Source organism: Bombina bombina, chromosome 6, assembly GCF_027579735.1.
Source record: "Bombina bombina isolate aBomBom1 chromosome 6, aBomBom1.pri, whole genome shotgun sequence".
Taxonomy (NCBI): domain Eukaryota; kingdom Metazoa; phylum Chordata; class Amphibia; order Anura; family Bombinatoridae; genus Bombina; species Bombina bombina.
In genome coordinates this window covers 648,190,472-648,215,152 of record NC_069504.1, presented here as the reverse complement: position 1 = coordinate 648,215,152, position 24,681 = coordinate 648,190,472, and the positions used below count along the sequence as shown (strand labels likewise).

Here is a 24,681-nt window from a genome sequence, read left to right as displayed (position 1 = left end):
CACATAGACTCTATGTTAAATTAGAAAAATGTTTGTTTCACGTCACAGAGGTGTCTTTCTTGGGTTATCACATCAGTAAGGGTCAGATAAAGATGGAGGATAACAAAATTTCAGCCATATCATCATGGCCTATACCCTCTTCTGTGAAAGAAGTTCAAAGGTTCTTGGGCTTCGCAAATTTTTATAGACGCTTTATTCAAAACTTTGCTGCCATCACAAAACCCCTGACAAATTTGACTAAGGGAAAGACTCCATTTTGTTGGACACCTGAGGCTCAAACCGCCTTTGACCAATTAAAGCATCTCTTTACCACCTCTCCGATACTCCATCTACCAAACACAAAGTGTCAATTCGTATTAGAGGTTGACGCATCAGAATATGCCATTGGCTCCGTGTTATCCCAGAGATCCACTCCTAAGGACTCATTACATCCTGTGTCTTATTTCTCTAGGCTCCTGACACCAGCTGAGCTGAATTATCCAGTTGGTGAAAAGGAGTTGTTGGCTATTAAGTCATCCTTTGACCAATGGAGGCATTTATTGGAGGGTACGGAGCAACCTATAGTGATATTTACTGATCATAAGAATCTACAGTATCTCCAGACAAACAGAACTCTTTCTGCTCGACAGCTCCGCTGGAGCCTCTACTTCTCTCGTTTCTCCTTCCACATTGCCTACCGTCCTGGCATACGGAATGGAAAGGCAGATGCTTTATCTAGAAGGGATAAAAAGCCTGAGTCTACTCAATTTCCATCCACCATCATTCCAAAATCTTCTTTTGTAGGTCTTCTATCAAATGATCTCACAGATCTAAAAACACATCAACAACAAGACATTACTAAAACCGCTTACACGCTTACCCCTGATAATGCTGGAATCCTCTACAAGGATTCAAGGCTATATGTTCCACCCTCGCTGCGAGATCAGGCAGTGTCCATTGCCCATGATTCATTATTAGCAGGTCATATGGGTATACACAAGACACTTGACCTTCTACAGAGGTATTTTTGGTGGCCTTCTATGAGAACCACTGTTAAAGAATACATCAAACTCTGCGTTACCTGTCAAACCTGTAAGCCCTCACACCAACCACCTCTGGGTTTACTACAGAACCTCCCTATTCCCGAATTTCCGTGGACTTCTGTCTCCATGGACTTTGTAGTTGATTTGCCTAAATCTGAAGGTTACACCGTCATTTTTGTTGTTGTGGATCTCATGTCAAAGATGGCACATTTCATTCCAACCGAAACTCTACCCACTGCACAAAAATCAGCTCAGTTATTTCTTAGAGAGATTATTCGTTTACATGGAATACCCACTACAGTACTCAGCGACAGAGGCTCACAATTCACCTCAAAATTTTGGAGACATCTTTGTACCTCACTAGACATACATCAGTGTTTGACCACATCGTACCACCCACAGACCAATGGACAGTGTGAGAGAACCAACCAGTGGCTGGAGCAATTTTTACGTTGCTACTGTTCCCACAAACAAGAATCTTGGGCCACGTACCTCCCACATGCTGAGTTTGCATATAATAATACCACCAATACTTCTACGGGGTTTTCTCCCTTTTATATCAATTCAGGCTACCATCCCCGATTTCATCCATTGCCTATGACACACTCACCTTGTCCTCAGGTGAATGATCTCGTCAATTCCATCAAGCAGACTTACGTCGCCATACAGGATAACATCAAGCAAGCACAGGCCACCCAAAAGAGGTTCTATGACCTACGCCATCGCCCTCATCCTACCTACGCTGTAGGACAAAAAGTCTGGTTATCGGCAAAGAATCTGAGGATTCCAACTCCTTGCAAGAAGTTTAACAAACTTTTTGTTGGTCCTTTTTCTATCGTTGCTCTTCCAAACCCGGTTACGGTGACTCTACAGCTTCCTCCCACTTACCGCATTCACCCGACATTTCATGTGTCCCTCATCAAGCCTTGCTACTCTTCTACCCCTCTATCAGCCACTTCCCTGGGTTCTCCTACCCCGGATCCTGAGTACGAGGTCCAGGCCATTCTGGACTCTAGACGTTGGCATGGTGAACTGCAGTATCTGGTTCATTGGTCTGGGTACGACTCTTCGGAGGACTCTTGGGAACCCGCTTCGAATCTCTCTGCAGATAGGTTGGTCTCTTTGTTTCATCGGAGGCATCCGGATCGTCCTTCTCCCTGAAACCTCTTTGATGTTTCCTTGGGGGGGGAGTATGTCATGGTCCTATCTTACACATTCCACCTTAATATATACTTTGCCATATCAAGCCTATACCACCTTAACATTGTCTCCTCCTGCCTATAAAGCCTGCACTGTCTAATTACTCTTTGCTGGTTTATTGAAGTGATTAACTCACAACTCCAGCTTGTATCCTGGTGAAAGAAAGTACTCGGCTGCATTTAAACTACTTCACTTGTACACCTTGGCAAAAGCGCTGCTTGTTGTCTTCCTACCTGGCTTCCTCTGACGTCACTGCAAGCCATTCACTCCTCACACGCTGCTCAGGCCTGGCAGCGTTCCAACTTCACAGCGTGCACAGACTTCCAGCTGCTCTGACACAGCCTTCCGGATCTCAAGCACTCACAGTGCCTTCAGCTTGCAACAAGTATAGCGACACATGAGGTTATCAGGTTCCGTATAAGCTTTTACTTGTTGTGTTCTAAGTCTGCTACTCTCACTACTTCCATATTTAAGCTTGCCATAATATTGACATTCCTCTATGTGTTACACTGTATAAATCTGCCAGCAAGCTACTAGCACTACCATTACTAAATGGTTATATTAACTCCTCACCTGCAGTGTGCCATATTAAACATGCTATGAGTACTAATCAGGGTATTTTCCTTAACTAGTTACTGCTCCTGTCTTGAGAAATATATATCCTTTGTTCTGCCTCTAAAGCATTCCTGTATTCATTACTCTTTGATATTGGAAGCTTATTGAGGCAATATAAATACAGATTAGGATTATATGCTTCCTTACTAGCAAGCATATTTCCCAGTTTGTTACATTAACATATTACCACAGTTCTACTTCTAAAGTACTAAAGATAAGTAAAGCATTGTCACATAAACAAGTGATTTCTTACAGTGGGTAAGGGAGTGAGTTTAACTGTTGTGTTCTTTGCCTTCTCCTGCTTGCCAGGAGAGATATTCCCAACAGTAATTACTCAAGTTATGGACTCACCATATCTTAGAAAGAAATATAAAAATAGCCCTGGTCCATAAAGGGACATTAAACACTAAATAAATGCTACATGGAATGATGCAGTAAAAGAAAAGATTAGTCTGAGAATAATATCTAGATGTATTTTTTAAAGTTTTATTAGCTGTTTAAATATTGAAAAATAAGTGTAAAGTTTTAATGTCTATAAAACAATGGGAGCTGTCATGTTGTAACTTAGGTTACCTTCTCTGCTGTGGCCAATTAGGGACAGTTATAATTAGGTCACTAGAGTGTTAAGCCAATGGCTGTGTGGAACTTCCATTTCTAAGTTTTTTCTGTATGTATGATTTATCATTTTTATATTACCTTCTCAAAGTGTTTAATGTCCCTTTAAGGGAAAGAAAATTGAAAAATGTTCTGGTCACTAAGGAGTTAAAGGAGAATGTAAATACCAATTTTCAAGTATGTAACATCTTTGATTTTTGAGATATAGATATCCTCATAAAATATTTACCCCTCCCCCTTTTTCACCCCCTTAGGGACATAATTTCAAAAAATCCTTCCATAGCGGGTGCCTACGTCATAAAAATAACGTAGCTTCCAAATTTCACATTCCCTAGGTTAAACGGTTTGAGCTGGGTGTTGATGAGTCAGTAAGTCAGGAATTCTTTTTACAGTATATATTTTGTTTAAACATATACTATATGTTTAAACAAAACACATACTATCCGAAGCAACATCCCAACACCAACCTGCAATACTCCAACAACAGGCCCAATTACTCCCTCTGCCACCCTCTGTAACTTCCATCCAACCACTGAGAATGAAGTTTCTTCCTTACTATCGACCCTATCCCTTCCCATCTAATACCCTCCCTATCTTCCACCCTCACTCCTGCTCTTACCCACATCTTTAACCTAGCTCTCTCTACCGGCTCATTCCCATCTTCTTTCAAACACGCAAAAGTCACTCCCATACTTAAAAAACCCTCCCTCTACCATAATTCTCCTGAAAGCTACCGCCCCATATCACTGCTTCCACTAACATCAAAACTCCTTGAAAAACTAGTTTACAATCGCCTAACCCACTTCTTATCCGCCAACTCCTTGCTTGACCCACTGCAATCCGGATTCTGCCCAAAACACTCAACTGAGACTGCCCTTACCAAGGTCACAAACGATCTTCTCTCTGCTAAAAATATTGGCCACTACTCTATACTCATCTTACTTGACCTCTCAGCTGCCTTTGACACAGTTGACCACCCCCTCCTCCTACAGACCCTTAGCTCTTTTGGCCTCTGTGACACTGCTCTTTCCTGGATTCACTCCTATCTTTCTCACAGGTCTTTTTCTGTGTCATTTGCCGGCGACTCCTCCTCTCCTATGCCTCTGTCTGTTGGAGTACCTCAAGGATCTGTTCTGGGTCCTCTACTCTTCTCCATCTATACTTCTTCGCTGGGTAAACTTATCAACAGTTACGGCTTCAAATATCACCTCTATGCTGATGACACCCAGATCTACCTCTCCACCCCTGCTCTCTCTCCCTCTGTCCTCTCTCATGTCAGCAACTGCTTATCTGGTATTTCTTCCTGGATGGCCTACCACCACCTAAAGATTAACATGTCCAAGACTGAGCTCCTTCTTATCCCCCCCTCAAGCTCTACGCCGACCTCTGACTTCTCTATCCCTGTTGACGGCATCACCATTTCCCCATCACCCCAAGTCCGCTGCCTCGGAGTCACACTTGACTCAAACCTATCCTTCATCCCCCAATCGCTTTCTACATCCTGCCGCAATCATCTACGCAATATTTCCAAAATTTGCCCTTTTCTGAGCGCTGACACCACAAAGCAAATAATCCACTCCCTAGTTATCTCCCGACTTGACTACTGCAATAACCTACTCGCTGGCCTTCCTCTTTCCCACTTCTCCCCCCTTCAATCCATCCTAAATGCCTCTGCCAGGCTGATCCACCTTTCCCGTCGATCTGTATCTGCTGCACCTCTCTGTGAGTCCCTTCATTGGCTCCCCATTCACAGCAGAATTAAATTCAAAATTCTCACCCTTACATACAAAACTCTCACCAATGCCGCTCCCCTCTACCTATCCTCTCTAATACACAAGTATACTCCAGCCCGTCCACTAAGATCCAACTATGACCTGCTCCTTGCATCCGCAACTATCACCTCCTTTCATGCTAGACTGCAGGACTTCTGTCGTGCAGCACCTACCCTCTGGAACACTCTCCCTCATGCTGTCAGGCTTTGCCCTAATCTTTCTTCCTTTAAATGCTCCCTGAAGACTTTTCTGTTCAGAGAAGCCTACCACCCAACTCAATAATAAATTAATTTCACTAACCCAACATTTCCCTCATCTAACTCTGTATTAACATCCTTCTCAATCTTGCAGTCCTCACCTCCTGTTTCTCAACCTCCTACCCTTCTAGATTGTAAGTTCCCACGGGAATAGGGCCCTCAATCCCTCCTGTATGTGTTTGTAAATTTTGTCCTGTATTTTACAAGTCTTGTATTGTTTTACTTAAATGAATTGTATCCATGGACAGCGTTACGGAATATGTTGGCGCTTAATAAATAAAGTATAATGGTAATAATAATATATAGATAGATAGATAGATAGATAGATAGATAGATAGATAGATATAGATATGGTACAAATTTTGCGACTATCCAGTGTGCTTTTTAAGTCTGCTTTTCAGAATAGAAAGGTAATGGAAACATGTAGATACACTAATATGTTTACATAGTATTTCCTTTGTTATCATTTAGGGGGCTTCAGTTATTCGGATGTTGTCTCATTTCCTCACAGAGGACATATTTGTTGAAGGACTGGAAGTAAGTACGATTATAGTATTTTTAAACAAATTCAGGCTCACAATATTATATATACCATACCACAAAGTTCATACATATCTTATTTATTTATTGTTTTATGAGGAACTGCTCTTTACTACTGGCAAGGGAATAGCTTGATTATTCAATATTCAATTATTCAATAGAATATTTCACCAATATGCCCATCACATTTGTTTACCACACTTTTATGTCTGTGTACAGGGAACACTACAATATTTATTTAAACAAATGTTTTAGCTAATATTTTGGATATGTCCCTGTGCCGGTTGTCAAATATTACCTAAGAGTTAAATAACTACTATGCTGTTGAACACCATATTCCAGTATTCATTGTAAATGTCACATTCAAAATATGAGAATAGCACGTATATGTTTGTTTTCTCTACCTAAAAAAACAAGAGTAGAATATCATATTACTTTTATCTATATGTGAAGGGACATTATAAAATGAAAACAATTAGAACATGTCATTTTTTATTTATTGAAAAATTAGAACGTGTAATGTTTGCAATAGAATTTTCCTTTAATGATTCTCACTAAATGATAGTACCAAGAAGGGGTTCATCAAAATAATACTATTGTTTTAAAAAAGAAATGCTTTGTTTAAAACAGGAATAGCTTGCTGGTAAGATTGTAAAACCACCAATGATTTCCGACAGTGCATATGTCTAGATGGTTTACAGTTTTAATTTGCTAGTTTTATTTCTGAAATTGTAATTTAAAAAAGAGAAACTTTAGAACCAATTGTATTGGTTTATTATTACATCTGCAGTTCTGAACTTAGGCAGTGCTTTATTAATTTGAAAGCATTTAACATTCTAACAAAATTATTATTATTATTATCTTTTTTGCCTGGAAAAAAAGAATTGAATATCAAAACACTGTCTTGAAATTCTAAATACTGTATGTATAGTTTAAAGGGACATGAAATGCAAAATTGCTTCTTTCATGATTCAGATAGAGCATGTACTTTTAAACAAATTTCCTATTTTACCATTCTATTTACCATTCTCTTGGTATCCTTTTTTGAAGGAGCAGCTATGCACTACTGGGAGCTAGCTGAACACATCTGGTGACCCAATGAAGAGACATTTATGTATAGCCACTAATCAGCAGCTAACTCCCAGTAGCGCACTGCTGCTTCTGTGCTTACCTAGGTATGCTTTTCAACTAAGGATACCAAGAGAATAAAGCAAATTATATAATAGAAGTATATTTGAAAGCTGATTAAAATCCCATGTTCTTTCTGAATCATAGGTTTCATATTCCTTTAAACTAAAGTGTCATATCTTTATTTTTTTCTTTAGTTTTTTTTTTAAAATCTTTGAACAGCTAAAATCTTGCCATAATAATGGATATTAAATACTAGATTGATATATCTATATAGAATCTTAATGTGTTTATTAAGTTACATTTAACATATTTTTTTCTTTGCTTTTCAGACTTACTTGAAAGCTTTCTCGTATGATAACACTGTGTACAGTGATCTGTGGTTTCATTTGCAAAAGGTAAGTAATGATGTACCTGGATTAAAGGGACAGTATACACCAATGTTCATATAACTGCATGTAATAGACACTACTATAAAGAAGAATTTGCACTGATACTGATCTAAAAATCCACTTACTTAGAAGCTCCCTGCAAGTGGTTCTATAGTAAAACAGCAGACACTTCCCCCTTTCCTCTTTACACAAACAGGAGCAAGCTGGAGTAGATATACATTAGTATTCTCCTACAACTTTGGGGCTTGGTTAGGAGTCTGAAAATCAGTGCAATGTTATTTAAAAATAAGCAAAACTATACATTTAAAAAAAAAAAAAAAGCAATATGGGCTGTATAAATGGATCATCTACAAAACATTTATGCAAAGAAAAATCTAATGTATAATGCCCTTTTAATGAGTGCTCAGAATTGTTTATTTTCATGCACTCCATGTATCACTGTATATAATATCTAACATCTATTTACTTGCGTGCTAACCTGATAGGAGTTATCAAAATGTCACATTCCAATGTTCTTCACATACAGACAATGCAATATATATATATATATATATATATAAAATATATATTTACCTATACCTGTATACCTATTCCTTTAGATATATATCAATAAGTATGTATTTTACATTAACAGTATTATATACATATATATATATATATATACATATATATATATATATATATATATATATATATATATATATATATATATATATATATGTACAGAGATCCAGACTATATTCCAGAGCTGGCCGGAATCCTCAGAATATACACCTACAGAGGTAAGTGGCAAAAAATCAGCCTTTTATTAGACAAAAATATGAATTGGCCTATTGCCTGGCAATAGGCCAATTCATATTGTTGTCTAAAAAGGCTGATTTTTTGCCACTTACCTGTGTAAGCCTGGTGTATATTCTGGGGATTCCGGCCAGCTCTGGAATATAGTCTGGATCTCTGGATCAGTGTTTAGCACTGCTCCAGGGAGTTGTATATGTTGGAGTGTGCCATTTATACTGGACTTGTATATATATGTACATATATATTAAAAAGTATGAAAATTATTATACATACTGTAAAATATTCTAAATATTACATAATATACATATTTACAGTCTGCATAATAATTTTCAATAATTTATATTAAAAAAGTATTATATATTATTATATAGCAATTGATCATGTGCCCTAACCCGACTGCTTTAGTCCTTACTTGTGAACCCCGCTAGCCTTTGCCCAGTAAAACTCCATATATATTGTTACCAATGCACAAGATTATTCTGGGTAAAATATGCAAATTAGATATGCAACATCTCAGGATTTTTGCTTCAGATACTGTGTTAACACACAGCGGTCCCCTAATGGGTAGTAAGTGGGATTTTTGCCTAGATGTGCTATTTGCCTATGCAATAATTTCTATTGATTTACTTTTGGAGTTCAATCCTATTGGCTGAGCCAATCAGCCAATAGGATTGAGCTTGCATTCTATTGGCTGATTGGAACAGCCAATAGAATGCAAGCTCAATCCTATTGGCTGATTGGATCAGCCAATAGGATTGAACTTCAATCCTATTGGCTGATTGCATCAGCCAATAGGTTTTTTTCTACCTTAATTCCGATTGGCTGATGGAATTCTATCAGCCAATCAGAATCTAAGGGACGCCATCTTGGATGACGTCACTTAAAGGAACCTTCATTCGTCGGGAGTCGCCGTAAGAAGAGGATGCTCCGAGCCAGATGTCTTGAAGATGGACCCGCTCCGCGCTGGATGGATGAAGATAGAAGATGCCGTCTGGATGAAGACTACTGCCCGTCTGGAGGACCACTTCATCCGGCTTGGATGAAGACTTCTCCCGGCTTCGTTGAGTACTTCGGCCCGGCTTGGATGAAGACTTCTCCTGGTAAGTCGATCTTCAGGGGGTTAGTGTTTGGTTTTTTAAGGGTGTATTGGGTGGGTTTTATTTTTAGGTTAGGGTTTGGGCCTGCAAAAGAGCTAAATGCCCTTTTAAGGGCAATGCCCATCCAAATGCCCTTTTCAGGGCAATGGGGAGCTTAGTTTTTTTAGATAGTATTTTATTTAGGGGGTTGGTTGTGTGGGTGGTGGGTTTTACTGTTGGGGGGTTATTTGTATTTTTTTTTACAGGTAAAAGAGCTGATTACTTTGGGGTAATGCCCTGCAAAAGGCCCTTTTAAGGGCTATTGTTAGTTTAGTTTAGGCTAGGGTTTTTTTTATTTGGGGGGGGGGCTTTTTTATTTTGATAGGGCTATTAGATTAGGTGTAATTAGTTTAAATATCTTTTAATTTGTTTATTATTTTCTGTAATTTAGTGGGGGTTTTGTACTTTAGCTAACTTACTTTAATTGATTTAACTGTTGTTAATTTAGTTAATTTATTTAATTATAGTGTAGTGTTAGGTGTTAGTGTAACTTAGGTTAGGTTTTATTTTACAGGTACTTTTGTATTTATTTTAGCTAGGTAGTTATTAAATAGTTACTATTCTACCTAGTTAAAATAAATACAAACTTGCCTGTAAAATAAAAATAAACCCTAAGATAGCTACAATGTAACTATTAGTTATATTGTAGCTAGCTTAGGGTTTATTTTATGGGTAAGTATATAGTTTTAAATAGGAATAATTTAGTTAATGATAGGAATATTTTTATTTAGATTTATTTTAATTATATTTAAGTTAGGGCGTGTTAGGGTTAGACTTAGATTTAGGGGTTAATATGTTTATTATAGTGGCGGGGACGTTGGGGGCGGCATATTAGGGGTTAATAAGTGTAGGTCGGTTGCGGCGACATTGGGGGCGGCAGATTAGGGGTTAATAAATATAATGTAGGTGGCGGCGATGTTGGGGGCAGCAGATTAGTGGTTCATAAGTAAATTGTATGAGGCGGTGGTGTCCGGAGCGGCAGATTAGGGGTTAATAAGTATAATGTAGGTGTCGGCGATGTCGGGGGCGGCAGATTAGAGGTTAATAAGTGTAAGATTAGGGGTGTTTAGACTTGGTTTCAGGTTAGGGTGTTAGGTGTAGACATAAATTTTATTTCCTCATAGGAATCAATGGGGCTGTATTACTGAGTTTTACGCTGCTTTTTTGCAGGTGTTATACTTTTTCTCAGCCAGCTCTCCCCATTCATTCCTATGGGGAAATCGTGCACGAGCATGTACGACCAGCTCACCGCTGACTTAAACAGAGCTGGTATTGAAGTGAGATATGGAGCTAAATTTTGCTCTACGCTCACTTTTGGTCTTTTAACGCCGGGTTTGTAAAAACTCGTAATACCAGCGCTGTATGTAAGTGAGCAGTGAGAGAAAACTGCTCGTTAGCACCGCACAGCTCATAACGCAAAACTCGTAATCTAGCCGAATGTTTATATGAGTGGAGCTGTACTTTAACATTTATATATGTTGTGTTTAGTGCAACTTTTTTCCCCTATCCTTTATGTGAGCTCTGAAGTTGCGTTAACCTAAGAAGTGTAAATTACGATTACGCTTGAGTGAAAGCGTTTACTTTCAACTCGTATAATACACCTGCTATTTCTGTTGTGCTCAAAAAGCCGAAAAAATCTGATATCACTTATGCACGGTAGTTAGAGCACCACTCGTAATCTAGTCCCACATGTTTAACTCACAAATCTATTTGACAGGCGGAAAACGTTTTTTAAAATGTTTGCCCAAATTGGAGGGTCTTATAAAAAAAATATCTCACACGCTGTATGGTACTAGCGATGGGCAAAATGGCAGTAGCCTAGACGTGCACTGCACGCCATGTGCCAGCAATTTATAACATTTCATACTGGGTAAATGTGCCAAGGTTCACTATCCCTTATTTAGGGAGATTCTTTCTATGAGAGGGATTTTTGTTATTGTATGTAATTTTATGTTAAGATAAATGATAAATAGAGCATCAAGTGTGTCATATAGAGACATACGACATAAAATCTGGTTAATCAGATTTTTTATTCCAACTAGATATTACAAAAATTATACCTGATTTTGCTTTTCTTTGATAGGCTGTGGAAAAACACCCTAGCGTTACCCTGCCAGGAAGAGTCAGCGACATCATGGACACATGGGTGTTACAGATGGGCTTCCCAGTGGTTACAATAGATACAACAACTGGAAACATAAACCAGACACATTTCCTTTTAGATCCAGATGCAGTTGTTACTCGTCCATCACCTTATAAGTATGTATAACATCTCAAGAAAACAAAATAACCTTAGGACATACAACTTTTCTATTTCTATGTCTCACAAGATGGATATTGTTAGTTTCAGTCTTGTAAACCTAACTCTATATATATATATATACACACAATTATATTGTTATATACGCCAAGTGATCTTGTGATAAATGTAAATAAATGGAGTTTTTTGGTTTTTTTGGAACATTTTTCTTGGCCCATTTAAGGTTAGGAAGGGGCCTCAAAAGTCAAACCAAGAGGTAGTCTTGAATCTCCAGAATACTCCATTCCTTATTATATGTGCATGAAAATATATAAAATGTTTAATAATGAGTAAACTCTAAAAAATACAATCACAATTCTGATTGAAATGTAATATACTTTATACAGCCCTGGCACTTATATCCTAATGCACTCCCATTTATAAACAATTACAGGCTGCATATAATAATATTTCCCCATGGGTTTATCTATTCTCTGAATAGTCCTTTGCTTCCTTTTCAACAACTGTGGATAGTCTTGAGAATGTTTGCTCGAATGACAGACGAAAGGCATTGGGGTAGTCTAGCGCATCAGGACTTCCTTCTGGCATAGTACCAAGAAGGTTTCTGCTACAGTGGTAGGGACTTCTAAATATCGAGGTGCACAGTTGCTTAAAAGGAAGTTATTCCTTCATCAATGTGTAAAGCAACCATAAATCCCGTTTTATTCTGAATACCTTCTAAATAATAGTTGTTTAGAGACGCACAATGACATAGAAGATTCCACTTCCGAAGTAAAAAAGAAAAGAAAAAAAAGAAAGATTTTTTTTGTTTCTCAACAAAAAAATTTAAAAAATCCATTACTGAATTCTAAAAACAAGCCTCTCTCACATTCGGGGAAAGGTTCAATTAATTTATCTAATCCATCTGGTATACTGTTTACAAATATCATTGGGTTTTACTGTTCTAATGCAGATAGTCCTCTCTATGGGCTCCAGAACAGCATTATCTGATAATTCAATAATTCATTTTGCTAATGATATCTGATTGGCATTAACCCAACAAGCACTGCAGTGCGCCATCTCACCACTAATAACCTCATCACCACAATTCCCTAATGTCACCTATCACCATAAAGCATTCACCACAGACGTTTCACTGCTATTTTAAATATGACACAAAGCCTTGGTGCAAGTCAATAAGTATCTTGATCTGATTTTAATAGCTTCAATTCCTCAAAAGGGCTTATAAGTCTAGGATAACAGGTTCAGTAAACAGAATGGCTTTATTGTAATCTAGTATCTCATGATAGACCCCTCACTAAACCATATTAAAACAGGGAAAATGCTTAAACCAAACAAAATATAAACTGTTTACATCAATAAACGTTCCCTGCATGGATCCATCTTTAGTTCTAAATCCTAAACAAATTCAGGTTTAAGGATATATAAAATAATAATTAAAGGGACATAATACTCATATGCTAAATCACTTGAAACTGATGCAGTATAACTGTAAAAAGCTGACAGGAAAATATCACCTGAGTATCTCTATGTAAAAAAGGAAGATATTTTACCTCACAATCTCCTCAGCTCAGCAGAGTAAGTTCTGTGTAAAAAGTTATACTTCACCTGCTCCCAGCTGCAGGTAAAAAAATTAAAAAAATGAAGAAATGAACAGCAGCCAATCAGCATCAGCAGTGCTGAGGTCATGAACTCTTACTGTGATCTCATGAGATTTGACTTAAATCTCATGAGATTTCATAGTAAGCTTCCTTTACCTGATTGGTGAAATAATATGAGAGTGCACGATGCTAGTCCCTTCAGATGTCCCAGGACAAACACACTAAAATCCTTTACAATGGGAGGTGGCTACTGAGGAACTTTTGAGGTAAAATATCTTCCTTTTTTACATAGAGATGTTCAGGAGATATTTTCTAATCAGCTTTTTACAGCTATGCTGCATCACTTTCAAGTGTTTAAACATTTGGGTATTATGGCCCTTTTAAGTATTTGTGTTTGTATTTATTATATGGCGATTGGCGAACACTAGATTTTGTATTTCACAATCATTTTCTATTATTTATTTTTTCAGTTACACATGGAAAGTGCCAATTTCATATCAGACAAATACTTCCCTTACAAAAAATACGTGGCTTCTAAACGCTGAAGGTAACTATGCATATAATGAGCATTGTATTTTCTATGTTTCTCAGTGGTATCATCTGCTACAAGTACTGTCCTTAAACAAAAGAGCAATGTGTTCATTCCTAAATTCATTTTAATTATTGACCCTTACTATTTCTACCTCTAGACACAAATAATGAATTCAAAACTAGTGAATATAACTGGCTTCTAGCAAACATCAACGTAACAGGGTACTACAGGGTTAATTATGATGACGGAAATTGGGAAAAGCTTCTAAAGGCGCTACAGGATAACACAGATGTAAGTATTTTGGCAATAACTATCGTTTTAGTGATGCTTGTTTATTGCCTGGATATTAAATTGTGATAAATGTAAAAATGAACCTAAAATGTAAAAAGAAAAATAAACGAGTTAAAAAAGGATGTAGATAAAAACGCAGAAACAGTTTGACTGAGAAGATTCTATCTCTGGGCGCTTGCAGTCTTTAAAATGACATTGTATTTGATCTGCCCATCTAAAATGCGAATAGAAATATCTTTACAATATACTTGTTTTTGCATTTTTTTTTCTGTTATCTTTCCTAGAATGCTGACTTTTGTAGTGTATACAATTCATTGCAGAAATGTCATCGCCTCTCCCTTTCCCTACTCTTAGTGTCACTTATGATGTGTCACCTTTCTGGGTTGTATTTGTATTTTAAAATGTTTAGTGAAAGACATTGACACCCCCCCCCCTCCATTGTGATCAATTAGAGATTATTGTACAAAAGCTTTACATTGAACTCACTTGTTTTCTATCTTTACTTTCAACAGTAATTTTACATTTGGATTAGGTAAACATACACAACAACAAAAAAGGCTATTCAATTACTAAGATCCAAAGGTCATGCAAAAAAAACATTTAAAATGTATTTTCTAGTGGATTGTAATAGTCTTCGTGAGGTGTCTCAATGCACTAATAATAAATAGGTTGTTGTACTTAGAAGTCATTTAGAATCCATTAAGCAGCTGTGCAAAAATAATTTTCCTTGCAAATTATAACAGGGATGGCAAACTGGCGGCCTGAGAGACGTGGCTCTCTGCACTAGTTTTAGCGGCCCCCAGGAAAAAGCAGAACCAAGAATGTATGCTATAGTATAGTTTATGTGCCCCAGGAAAAAATGAAACAATATGTGCGCTTTGGGGGAGCCACTACTCACCCTTCAACTTTAACTAAATCTTGCCCTGTGCCACTAGACATTTTTGGCAAATATATTATTTATTTGTTATATAAATTTAAATATATTATTTATTTGTTATATAAATATATTATTTATTTGCTATATAAATATATTATTTATTTCTTATATAAATATATTATTTATTTCTTATGTAAATATAAATATATTATTTATTTGCTAGGATTTTAACCATCACTGAATTAGAATGGCAAACAATAAAACTCCACAGTGAAGTGATTAATATTGTTAATGTTTTTGTCTCACAGGCAATTCCCCTAATTAACCGGGCCCAGATAATTGATGATTCCTTTAATTTGGCAAGGTAAGAAAAAGAAACACTGTGTTAAGAATTCTGAAGCTGTTGCTACAAATCTAGAGTTCAACATGTTGGCACCAATAACTAGGGGAGACGGAGAATAACCTCAATACTATTCTTACTAAATGTATTTAGGGCCAGATTATGAGTGGAGCGCTAACAGTTACGTGCAATCGATAAGGGGTTTATTGCGGATGTTTGTGCTTGTCAGGTTTACCGCTCATATTACAAGTTGAAAGTAAACACGCTCGCTTAAGCACAATCGTGATTTTTGCTAGAATGATTACCGCGTGCTTAGAGCTCTGGTTAACTGTTTTGCAAAATAAAAAAGTGTCACAAAGCATCAAAATACATTAAAAAGTACAGTTACACTCATAACATTATCTAATAAAAATTATTAAAAAGAAATATTGCACAAAAATGTTATAAGGGCTCAAAGATATGAGATCTCAGGTGTTAGAAAAAAAGGTCAGGCAAAGGGCTTTAACATAGAGATACAGACATACATATACATGTCTAAAGATGTATATGTATGTATATATATATATATGTTTATATGTGTGTACATATGTATTTATATGTGTATATATGTAATTACAGATATATATATATACACATCTAAACACATAAATACATATGTACACATACATACATACATACATAGACGTGTATTGGAGCCCTCTACAGTCAACTAGATGAAAACATAAAAAAAGAATATTTTTGCAATATTCATATTTAAAAGGCCACTGTAAGTAAATATTTTCTATGCCTGTTACTAACTAACTATCCCAAATACGCTTTTTTCAATAGCATTTCATTAACATATCTCTACCGTATATCAGAAATCTTGTCTGCAAATGTAATTGTTTTCCAAACCCACTCCGTGGGTATCCTTTGCTCTGTACCAATCCGTTTACAATACCTAGGTTTCAAAATGGCGCTTTAAACACAAAGTTATTGGTTTAAGTATTTTGAACATGCAGTGCTGAAAATAGTGGGCAGGATAACGTGACATCATCGGCGAATAAAAGATATAACTTTTAGAACGTTATGAAACTTTGTTTTGGAGAAAATATAGGTCAGTAGGTTTTAATTAATGTTTATTAACTTTAATATGTTAGTTGTTTAGCTTAAAAATTATAACAGAAAGTAATCCTTTAATAAAGTGTTATACTGTGTATTTACTATAAGTATTTCACTTTCCAATGTTCTGCAAATAGCAGAATATGTTCTAAGTATTTCTAAACAGATATTCCTATATATACCTGTCTATACCGTATAGATATATATTTTACAAAATACCATCATATATTTATACTGTATATATATATATATATATATATATGCATTTATGAATAAATAGAACATATTCTTGTATGTGAAGAACATTGGAATGTGAAATATTCATATTTTCATGATGGGATAGCGCACATGAGAATATGCAATCGGGTTTGCGTGTGAGTTGGGTGTTTTTTTGCTTCATTGACTTCTATGGGGGAATATTTGAACATGTAAGTTCGGCTTTTTGCACTTGTCAGGTTAGAACACTGGCCTCCCCAACAGGCCAGGTTTTCAGAATTATCTTGGATGAAAGCAGATAAAATAAACATGTTTTGTAATCAGCTGATTATTTCAACTGTGCTCTAAATGTGTCCTGTTAAGGAGGCCTGAGGAGAGGTTTAAAACCAGTGGGTTAGAGTGAGATCAAAAATAGTTTACTTTTAACTCATAATACCAGCGCAACCCGACGAGCGCAAAAAGCTTACTTCTGGCGCAGTTGAATAGCGTTTGACTTGTAAACTGGCCCTTATTGTTTACTATCCATTTAACACTTCCAGTCTACTCATGACCTAATTGTATAAAAAACGCACCTTATTGGATCCTTTCCCTATGTTTAGTACTGTCCGCTCAACCTTTCCATTTACCTCATTTTGATTAAAAAAATTTTTAATTATCATATATCATTATATTCTAGGGCAAAATATATAAACACCACCAGAGCACTGGATACAACAAAATTTCTTTCAAAGGAAGTGGAATACATGCCCTGGCAGGCAGCTCTGGGGAGCTTAAGCTACTTTGTACAGATGTTTGATCGCACAGAGGTTTATGGGCCTATGAAGGTAATGGCTGTTGTATTCACAAGATCTCAATCTTTGTCAATTATGTTTTTGCTGGTTGTAGAAGACAGATCCAGTAGCTCTTTGATAGCTCTTTTCCTATGACTCCAATGATACAGCTTCTGATTGGCTGTTTCTCTCTTGCCTCCAAAATATCTACTTTGGTAACTATCCAGAATGGGGGGGCCTTAGATGTTGCAGGGGCTATGACAGAATTTGCAGAGCGGATAGATTAACCCTTAATTACTTTGGGGTTCTGGGGGATATCTGTTAGCGTTATCGGGTCTGAGCAGTTACATCTTTTTTACAAGAGATCATCCAGGCAATTAGGAATTAATCACAGTGGGGGTTATGTGCAGTTAGGATTAATTGAGATGGGGTCACTGTTATGGCTACTATTAAAACAGAGAGTAAGAGAGGTTAGATGATCCCCCAAATGTAGATAAATAAATCTACTAGATCATATAGGTACCAGTGTTCATGCTGCTGAAGCTTCTTAGAGGGTGTCTATTACAATCAGCCATAACTAGCTGCTAGTATTTAGTATTAGTTTATTTTGCACACTAATAGGAGGGATGTTTTTTTATTTTTTTATTCTCAAGAGTAATCTAATCATATTTAAGTGAATTCAGCATCTAAATTATTTCTGAAAGCATTTATAAGTATTCTTATTTTACAGCAATACATGGCAAAACAAGTCCTTCCATTGTTTGAGTATTTTAAAAATAAAACAAAGGACTGGAAAGAGATACCAGAACCACTAACTGAGCAGTAAGATCACAACACTAATATCTCATTTGCAGCATCTGTCTATCTGTCTGTCTCTCTGTCTGCCTGTCTATCTCTCTCTCTCTCTCTCTCTCTCTCTCTATCTATCATCTATCTGTCGTCTAAGTATCTATCATCTATCTATCTCTATCTATCTGTCTATCAATCTATCTATCATCTATCTATCTATCTATCTATCTATCTATCTATCTATCTATCTATCTATCTGTCATCTAAGTATTTATCATCTATCTATCTATCTGTCTGTCTAGCTATCTATCTCTCTCCCTCTCTATCTATTTATCTAGCTATCTATCGCTCTATCTATCTGTCTATCATCTATCTATTTATCTGTCTGTTGTCTATCTATCATCTATCTATCTTTATCCATCTATTTATCTATCTATCTGCCATCTATCTATCATCTATCTATCATCTCTCTATCTATCTGTCATCTATCTATCATCTATATCTATCTATCTATCTATCTATCTATCTATCTATCTATCTATCTATCTATCATCTATCTATCATCTATTTATCTATGTATGTCTGTCTGACTATCTATCTTTATGTCTGTCAGTCTGCCTGTCTGTCAATCAATCAATCAATCAATCTATCTATCATCTATCTATCTGTCGTCTATCTATCATCTATCTATTTAGCTATCTATCTCTTCCTGTTCATCTATTTATGTTTTTTTCAACAGCCCCTAAGTGATTGTAAAAAGTACTTACATAGGACATTAACTAGACAAGCCCTCTTGTATTTGCCTTTGCTCAGTTTTTATGCTCTCATCCAACCTTTTAACTCTCTAACAAAAATGTTTTAAACACTCTGACATCCTCTATATTCACTACAACTGGAAGTGTCCTTATTCTCTGTAATTCCTCTGTTATTATGCTATACAGAATTTCAGTAAAATTTGCAAATTTCTCATTTTTTGCAAACATCCATGCTGTATTCTACAACATTCTCTATCACAAATGTATCTTCTTATTTCTGCTAATACTTCTTCCCATTCTGCATCCTCTGATGTTGCTTTTTTTTACCTCATATCATTTATGATGGGACCAGACATGCTGAGGTCTGCTATTCCTGCTTCTCTTATTTGTATTCAATGTGTCCAATGCACAATGTCTTACAGTTACTAACTCCACAGCCTATAATAATACAATAAACACAATAGGGCTTTATCTCTTGACACAAAAAGCTATAGTAAATTACTCACATAATTACTAGAATTATCTGTTGTCTTGCTATAGAATGCCATCAAAACAAATGAAAACCTTGCTTGCTGCAATTGGGTTTTTTTGACAGCCACCGTTCTTATCCCTTGTTTAAAAAAAACTTTGACTGATTTGCAGTGAGGTATCTGATAACCTCTTTAAAGATATGTAGCAGGGTTAACCTGGTAAATTCAGTAGTGTGCACTTCCAGTCCTCTGGATTGAAAAAAGCACAATTTAAAGGTCAGTCTAGTCAAAATTAACCTTTCATGGCTCAGATAGGGCATGCAATGTTTAACAACTTTCCAATTTACTTTTATCATCAAGTCTGCTTTGTTCTTTTGGTATTCTTTGTTGAAAGCTAAACCTTGGTAAGCTCATATGCTATTTTCTAAGCCCTTGAAGACTGCTTCTTATCTCAGTGCATTTTGACAGTTTTTCATAGCTAGAGAGCACTAGTTCATGTGTGTCGTATAGATGCTCAATCCTGTGGCGTTATTTATGAGTCAGCACTGTTTGGCTAAAATACAAGTCTGTCAAAAGAACTGAGGTAAGGAGCAGTCTACAGAGACTTAGATGCAAGGTAATTGCAGAGGTAAAAATTGCATTAATGTAACAGTGTTGGTTATGCAAAACTGGGGATTGGGTAATAAAGAAATGATCTAGCTTTATAAACAATAAACATTTTGGTGTGACATTTCAGGAAAAGAGGCAAAATAAATGTGTTACTTAAATGAAAAAATAGTGCAATAATCAAATGCTCTGTGTGCTTAACCCCATGCAAAGAGGTTAAGTCAGCTCCAGTGGAGCAATTCACCATTGGGAGCTAGCTGAGCACATCTACGTCAATGACAATAGGCTTATGTGTGCTGCTACCAATCAGCAGCAAAAGACCAGTAGTGCATTGTTGCTCCTGAGACTCAATAGATATGCTGTTTAACAAAGGATATCAAAATAATTAAGTACATTTGATAATAGAAGTAAATTAATTACTCTCTTAAAATTGCACTCTATACCTGAACCATTAAATTTGTGATACAGACAATAAGGTGCTTAAACTTGTATCATTAAACATTTATTTGGATTTGGACAAATGTAAAAAAAATATATAGTTTGTACTAAATTCATCATATTTGTCCAAATATTATTAGTTAGAAGCCCTTTAATGAAAAACATATTCGGTTAAAACCATTACTCAAGAGGCAGGAAAGGTTTCTTTGCAGGTGAGAAACGTTCAAATTTACACTATTCAATAGCAATCCGGCAATGTTCTTGTTAGTTGATTGATTGGCCAATCCTGACCTCATGGCTTGTAGCAGTAGCACTTGAAACTATTTTAACTTTATTTAATTGTAAACTTCTGGCCAGCTGGCCCTCTGCTGTCCTGAATCATTTTCCCATAGGAAATGGTGGACAAACATATTTCTGTTTAACAAATTCCAGTGACACCCTTAACAAATTTCAGAAAAAAACAAAATCCTTTTGCTCATGACCTTTGATCTGTCGTAAATTAATTTTTGTCTGTGCATTTGTCTACTTAACATCATCCTATCTTGAAACCTTCTGGTTCTGCTCTAGCCCCTCCCACCTCCCTGTTTGCTATACTAACCCCAATTCTAACTCATATATTTCTACATTTGTCTCACTAATGACAATTCCCTAATTAACACTGATTGCACCTTTATAAACAAGCATTCTCTTGCATAAGTCCTATTTATTAAAGGGACACTCAAGTCAAAATTAAACTTCATGATTCAGATAGAGCAGCAATTTTAAACAACTTTCCAATTTACTTCAATTAACAAAATGTGCACACTCTTTTTATATTTACACTTTTTTAGTCAACAGCTCCTACTGAGCATGTGCAAGATTTCATATGATATATGTGTATCCATTTGTGATTGGCTAATGGCTGTCACTTGGTGCAGTGGGAGTGGAAGTAGACATAACTGAAATTTGTCAGAAAAAAATATTCTGCTCATTTGAAGTTCAGATTATGGGGCCTATTTATCAAATGTCTGTCTGGCATGATTCGATCAGCGGACCATGTCCGACAGACATCGCTGAATGCGGACAGCATACGTTCTCCGCATTCAGCATTGCACCAGCAGTTCTTGTGAACTGCTGGTGCAATGCCGCCCCCTGCAGATTCACGGCCAATCGGCAGCTAGCAGGGGGTTTCAATCAACCCGATCATATTCGATCGGGTTGATTTCCGGCGATGTCTGTCCTCCACCTCAGAGCAGGTGGACAGGTTATGGAGAAGCGGTCTTTAGAGTGTTGCTTCATAACTGGTGTTTCTGGTGAGCCTGAAGACTCGCTAGAAACACGGGCATCAAGCTCCATTCTGATCTTGATAATTCGGCCCCCAAGTGCTATTGCCTTGTCTTGTTATCACGCATAAGTTTATTATGCAAATCTACTGTATTTACTGGTGCTTTAACTAATGTCCCCTCTACCTATCCACACCATCATCTAAGGTATTGCAATTACAGTTTTTTATTTGCACTTTATCACCTTCAGTATATGATACAATCTGGCTCTTGTCCTCAGTCTACATGACTGATCCTTCTGTAGCTCTTTGCTGTCTTTAACCACTTGTTTTCCAGCAAATTCTTTGCTTCTGTTGTCTTTCTTATTGTTTTTATTTTATAGAATACAAATATAAAAATGTTTTTATTTTTTTTCAATTGGTTGTTTTTTTATCTTTGTATTATTTCTTTACAGATACAATGAAATCAATGCAATTAGCACTGCTTGTACATATGGCATTGCAGAATGTGGAGCGTTAGCTTCCAGATTGCTAAATGACTGGATGAACAATAGTACCTATAAGTGAGTACATTTACTATCCCATAATCCCAAACGGTGTGGGCCTGGAACCTGTATATACATTTTGTGTTATTAAAGGGTTTCACAAGAAGATTGTCTCAAAAGCAGCTAGACATGAAACTTCCCAGTTTGACAGTGGTGGGAAGGGATTGTCTGGAGAGGAATTAAAAAAATAACGTCAACCTGGGGACATGGGTGTAATGGAAGAGTATAATATTGCTAATTCTGCCCTGTATAAATCACTTGAAAAACCTCACCTTGAGTATGGAGGACAGCTATGAGGACTAATTATTACAAAGGATATTACAGAACTAGAATATATTAGATGGTGTTAGAGGTTCTCTCATGGCCAGGATATCACTTCACAATAATCAATATGCTACACTTATCACAAAACCATTAAGGGAAATTGATTTTAGCTACAAGATGATGTTAGCTATATTACTTGGCAAAATAAATGCTTGATAGTTAATCTGATTACAAATATATTAATGACCCATATTTAGAGATTGCACGAGCACTTACATGATACAAGAGGTTGCATGTTAAGGCTGCAGGGAATTATGTTTTATTTCCAGAAACAAAAATATGTTTAAACTGCAGAGCTCTTCAACTGGTGAGCTAGTAATTGCCAGTACAATATATGACTTTAAAAAGGACTTAGATATATTTTTGGCTATAAAAAGAGCCTGTTATTACAAATGATTTTGTTAAATGAGTAGGCATCTTAATGTATAACCAATGATCAGTTCACTTGGAAAATGTAATATTAATTAGGAAAACAGGGATCAACAAGGATCTGTAAAGGTTTTGCATTAAAGGGACAGTCAACACTTCATTTAACATGATTGGATATTGAAAATAAAAAACCGAAGATCCGCCTGCACTATACCCCTCCTGCACGCGCGTGCAATTTCTGTACGAGGACTGGATTCTGATTTGCTTATCAGTTGAAGAAGAAGGCAGCTACGGTGGGGGGAGTTCGGCTGCCATATTTACCGGTTATTAGAGAGGTTAGCAACGCTGATTAGGACAGAAGCAAGGCGGCAAGGCAGGAGGGGTATAGTGCAGGCGGATCTTCGTTTTTTTATTTTCAATATCCAATCATGTTAAATGAAGTGTTGACTGTCCCTTTAAGGACTTTGTCTTCTTTCAACCTCATCTACTAGGTTATGATAACATGAATCTAATACCATGAACATATTATGTGCTTCAGAACCTTTAATAATGACTGCTGCTTTTTATGTCCATATTGATGTGGTCTATATGGAGTTTGTGTTGCACCAATGTCCATATGGTAATGATGTCATTCTATTGTGTGAATGCAATTTCATTGGTTTGAAACCGGTTCGATAAAATTGTGTCACATAAAGGCAGGCACCTGTCCTGTCTTAATGTTATTAAGCATATTAAATCATGGTTCACTTTTAAAAAGTCTCCTGTCACTCTGTCAATAATTTATTATATTTATTGCCTCATCTTCAAGATTCAAAACATAAATAAATATTCAGGCAGTAGCTTAAAACATTTGCAAATCATCTGTTAGACTCTAAGGGCTCGATGATATAATCTTCGCCAGCTCAAACCTACTTTTTATCACTGACTCTCACAGGGCTGCTCCGGTGCAATGATCGTAAAAAAGGGGCAGTCCCTGCAAGTGGCGAGATGGCTCCTATTAATAGTAATGAAGCTCATTGGATAGGGACACTTTGCTCCTAAGAGCGAAGTTATCAGGGAGCAGGGGGAGCACTTTAAAATTAAATTCCTGCAGCCAATATAACTCACATTATGCTGCTTCCTGCATAGAGCATCTTACATTCGCCTATATGTTCGTATGCATTTGTTTTTCTATTGGGGTTATAAGTGTTTGTATTGTTTTGAGGAAAGCTCGCCACCTTTTAGTTGGCGAGAAAAAACTGTGAGATCTGCAGTGCGAAAATCTTTATAGAATTAGGCTGGGATTAGAGAGCTATTTTCATATATGACCTTGGAACACCCATGTTCAGCCCATTTTACAAAAAAACAACAATTACGCTTTTCATTTTGTATTTATAAGTTCAAAATTTCTGTGTGATTTTTGCACATCCAGTTTACTACCATTACGATTTACACTGTGCATATTTAATTTGATTTATTCCTATGTAAATTACATACACCTTTTACTTTTATGTTAAAATACGATTTTTGATGCACCTTAACAATACAATTTTTCCTGCTTATTTTTGTGTGAATGGTTCAAATATTTGTTTTGTATGATGTTTAAAATATGAATTTTATTGTGCAAATTTCTTATGAAAATGCAGTATACGCCCCTTAGCGAGACACCCTGTTTTCAGGGT

At 36.5% G+C, this 24,681-nt stretch overlaps 1 protein-coding gene across 1 annotated transcript in view; it reads left to right on the top strand.

The window, feature by feature from the left end:
* The window catches only part of LOC128664547 (aminopeptidase N-like), a 108,730-nt gene that overhangs the window by 51,792 nt on the left and 32,257 nt on the right, over positions 1–24,681 (top strand). The window contains exons 10-18 of the mRNA XM_053719365.1: positions 5,953–6,018; positions 7,482–7,547; positions 11,559–11,734; positions 13,807–13,883; positions 14,026–14,159; positions 15,345–15,400; positions 17,370–17,517; positions 18,194–18,285; positions 22,238–22,345. Coding sequence (XP_053575340.1) covers positions 5,953–6,018; positions 7,482–7,547; positions 11,559–11,734; positions 13,807–13,883; positions 14,026–14,159; positions 15,345–15,400; positions 17,370–17,517; positions 18,194–18,285; positions 22,238–22,345 — 923 coding nt within the window. The remainder of the gene's footprint in view (positions 1–5,952; positions 6,019–7,481; positions 7,548–11,558; positions 11,735–13,806; positions 13,884–14,025; positions 14,160–15,344; positions 15,401–17,369; positions 17,518–18,193; positions 18,286–22,237; positions 22,346–24,681) is intronic.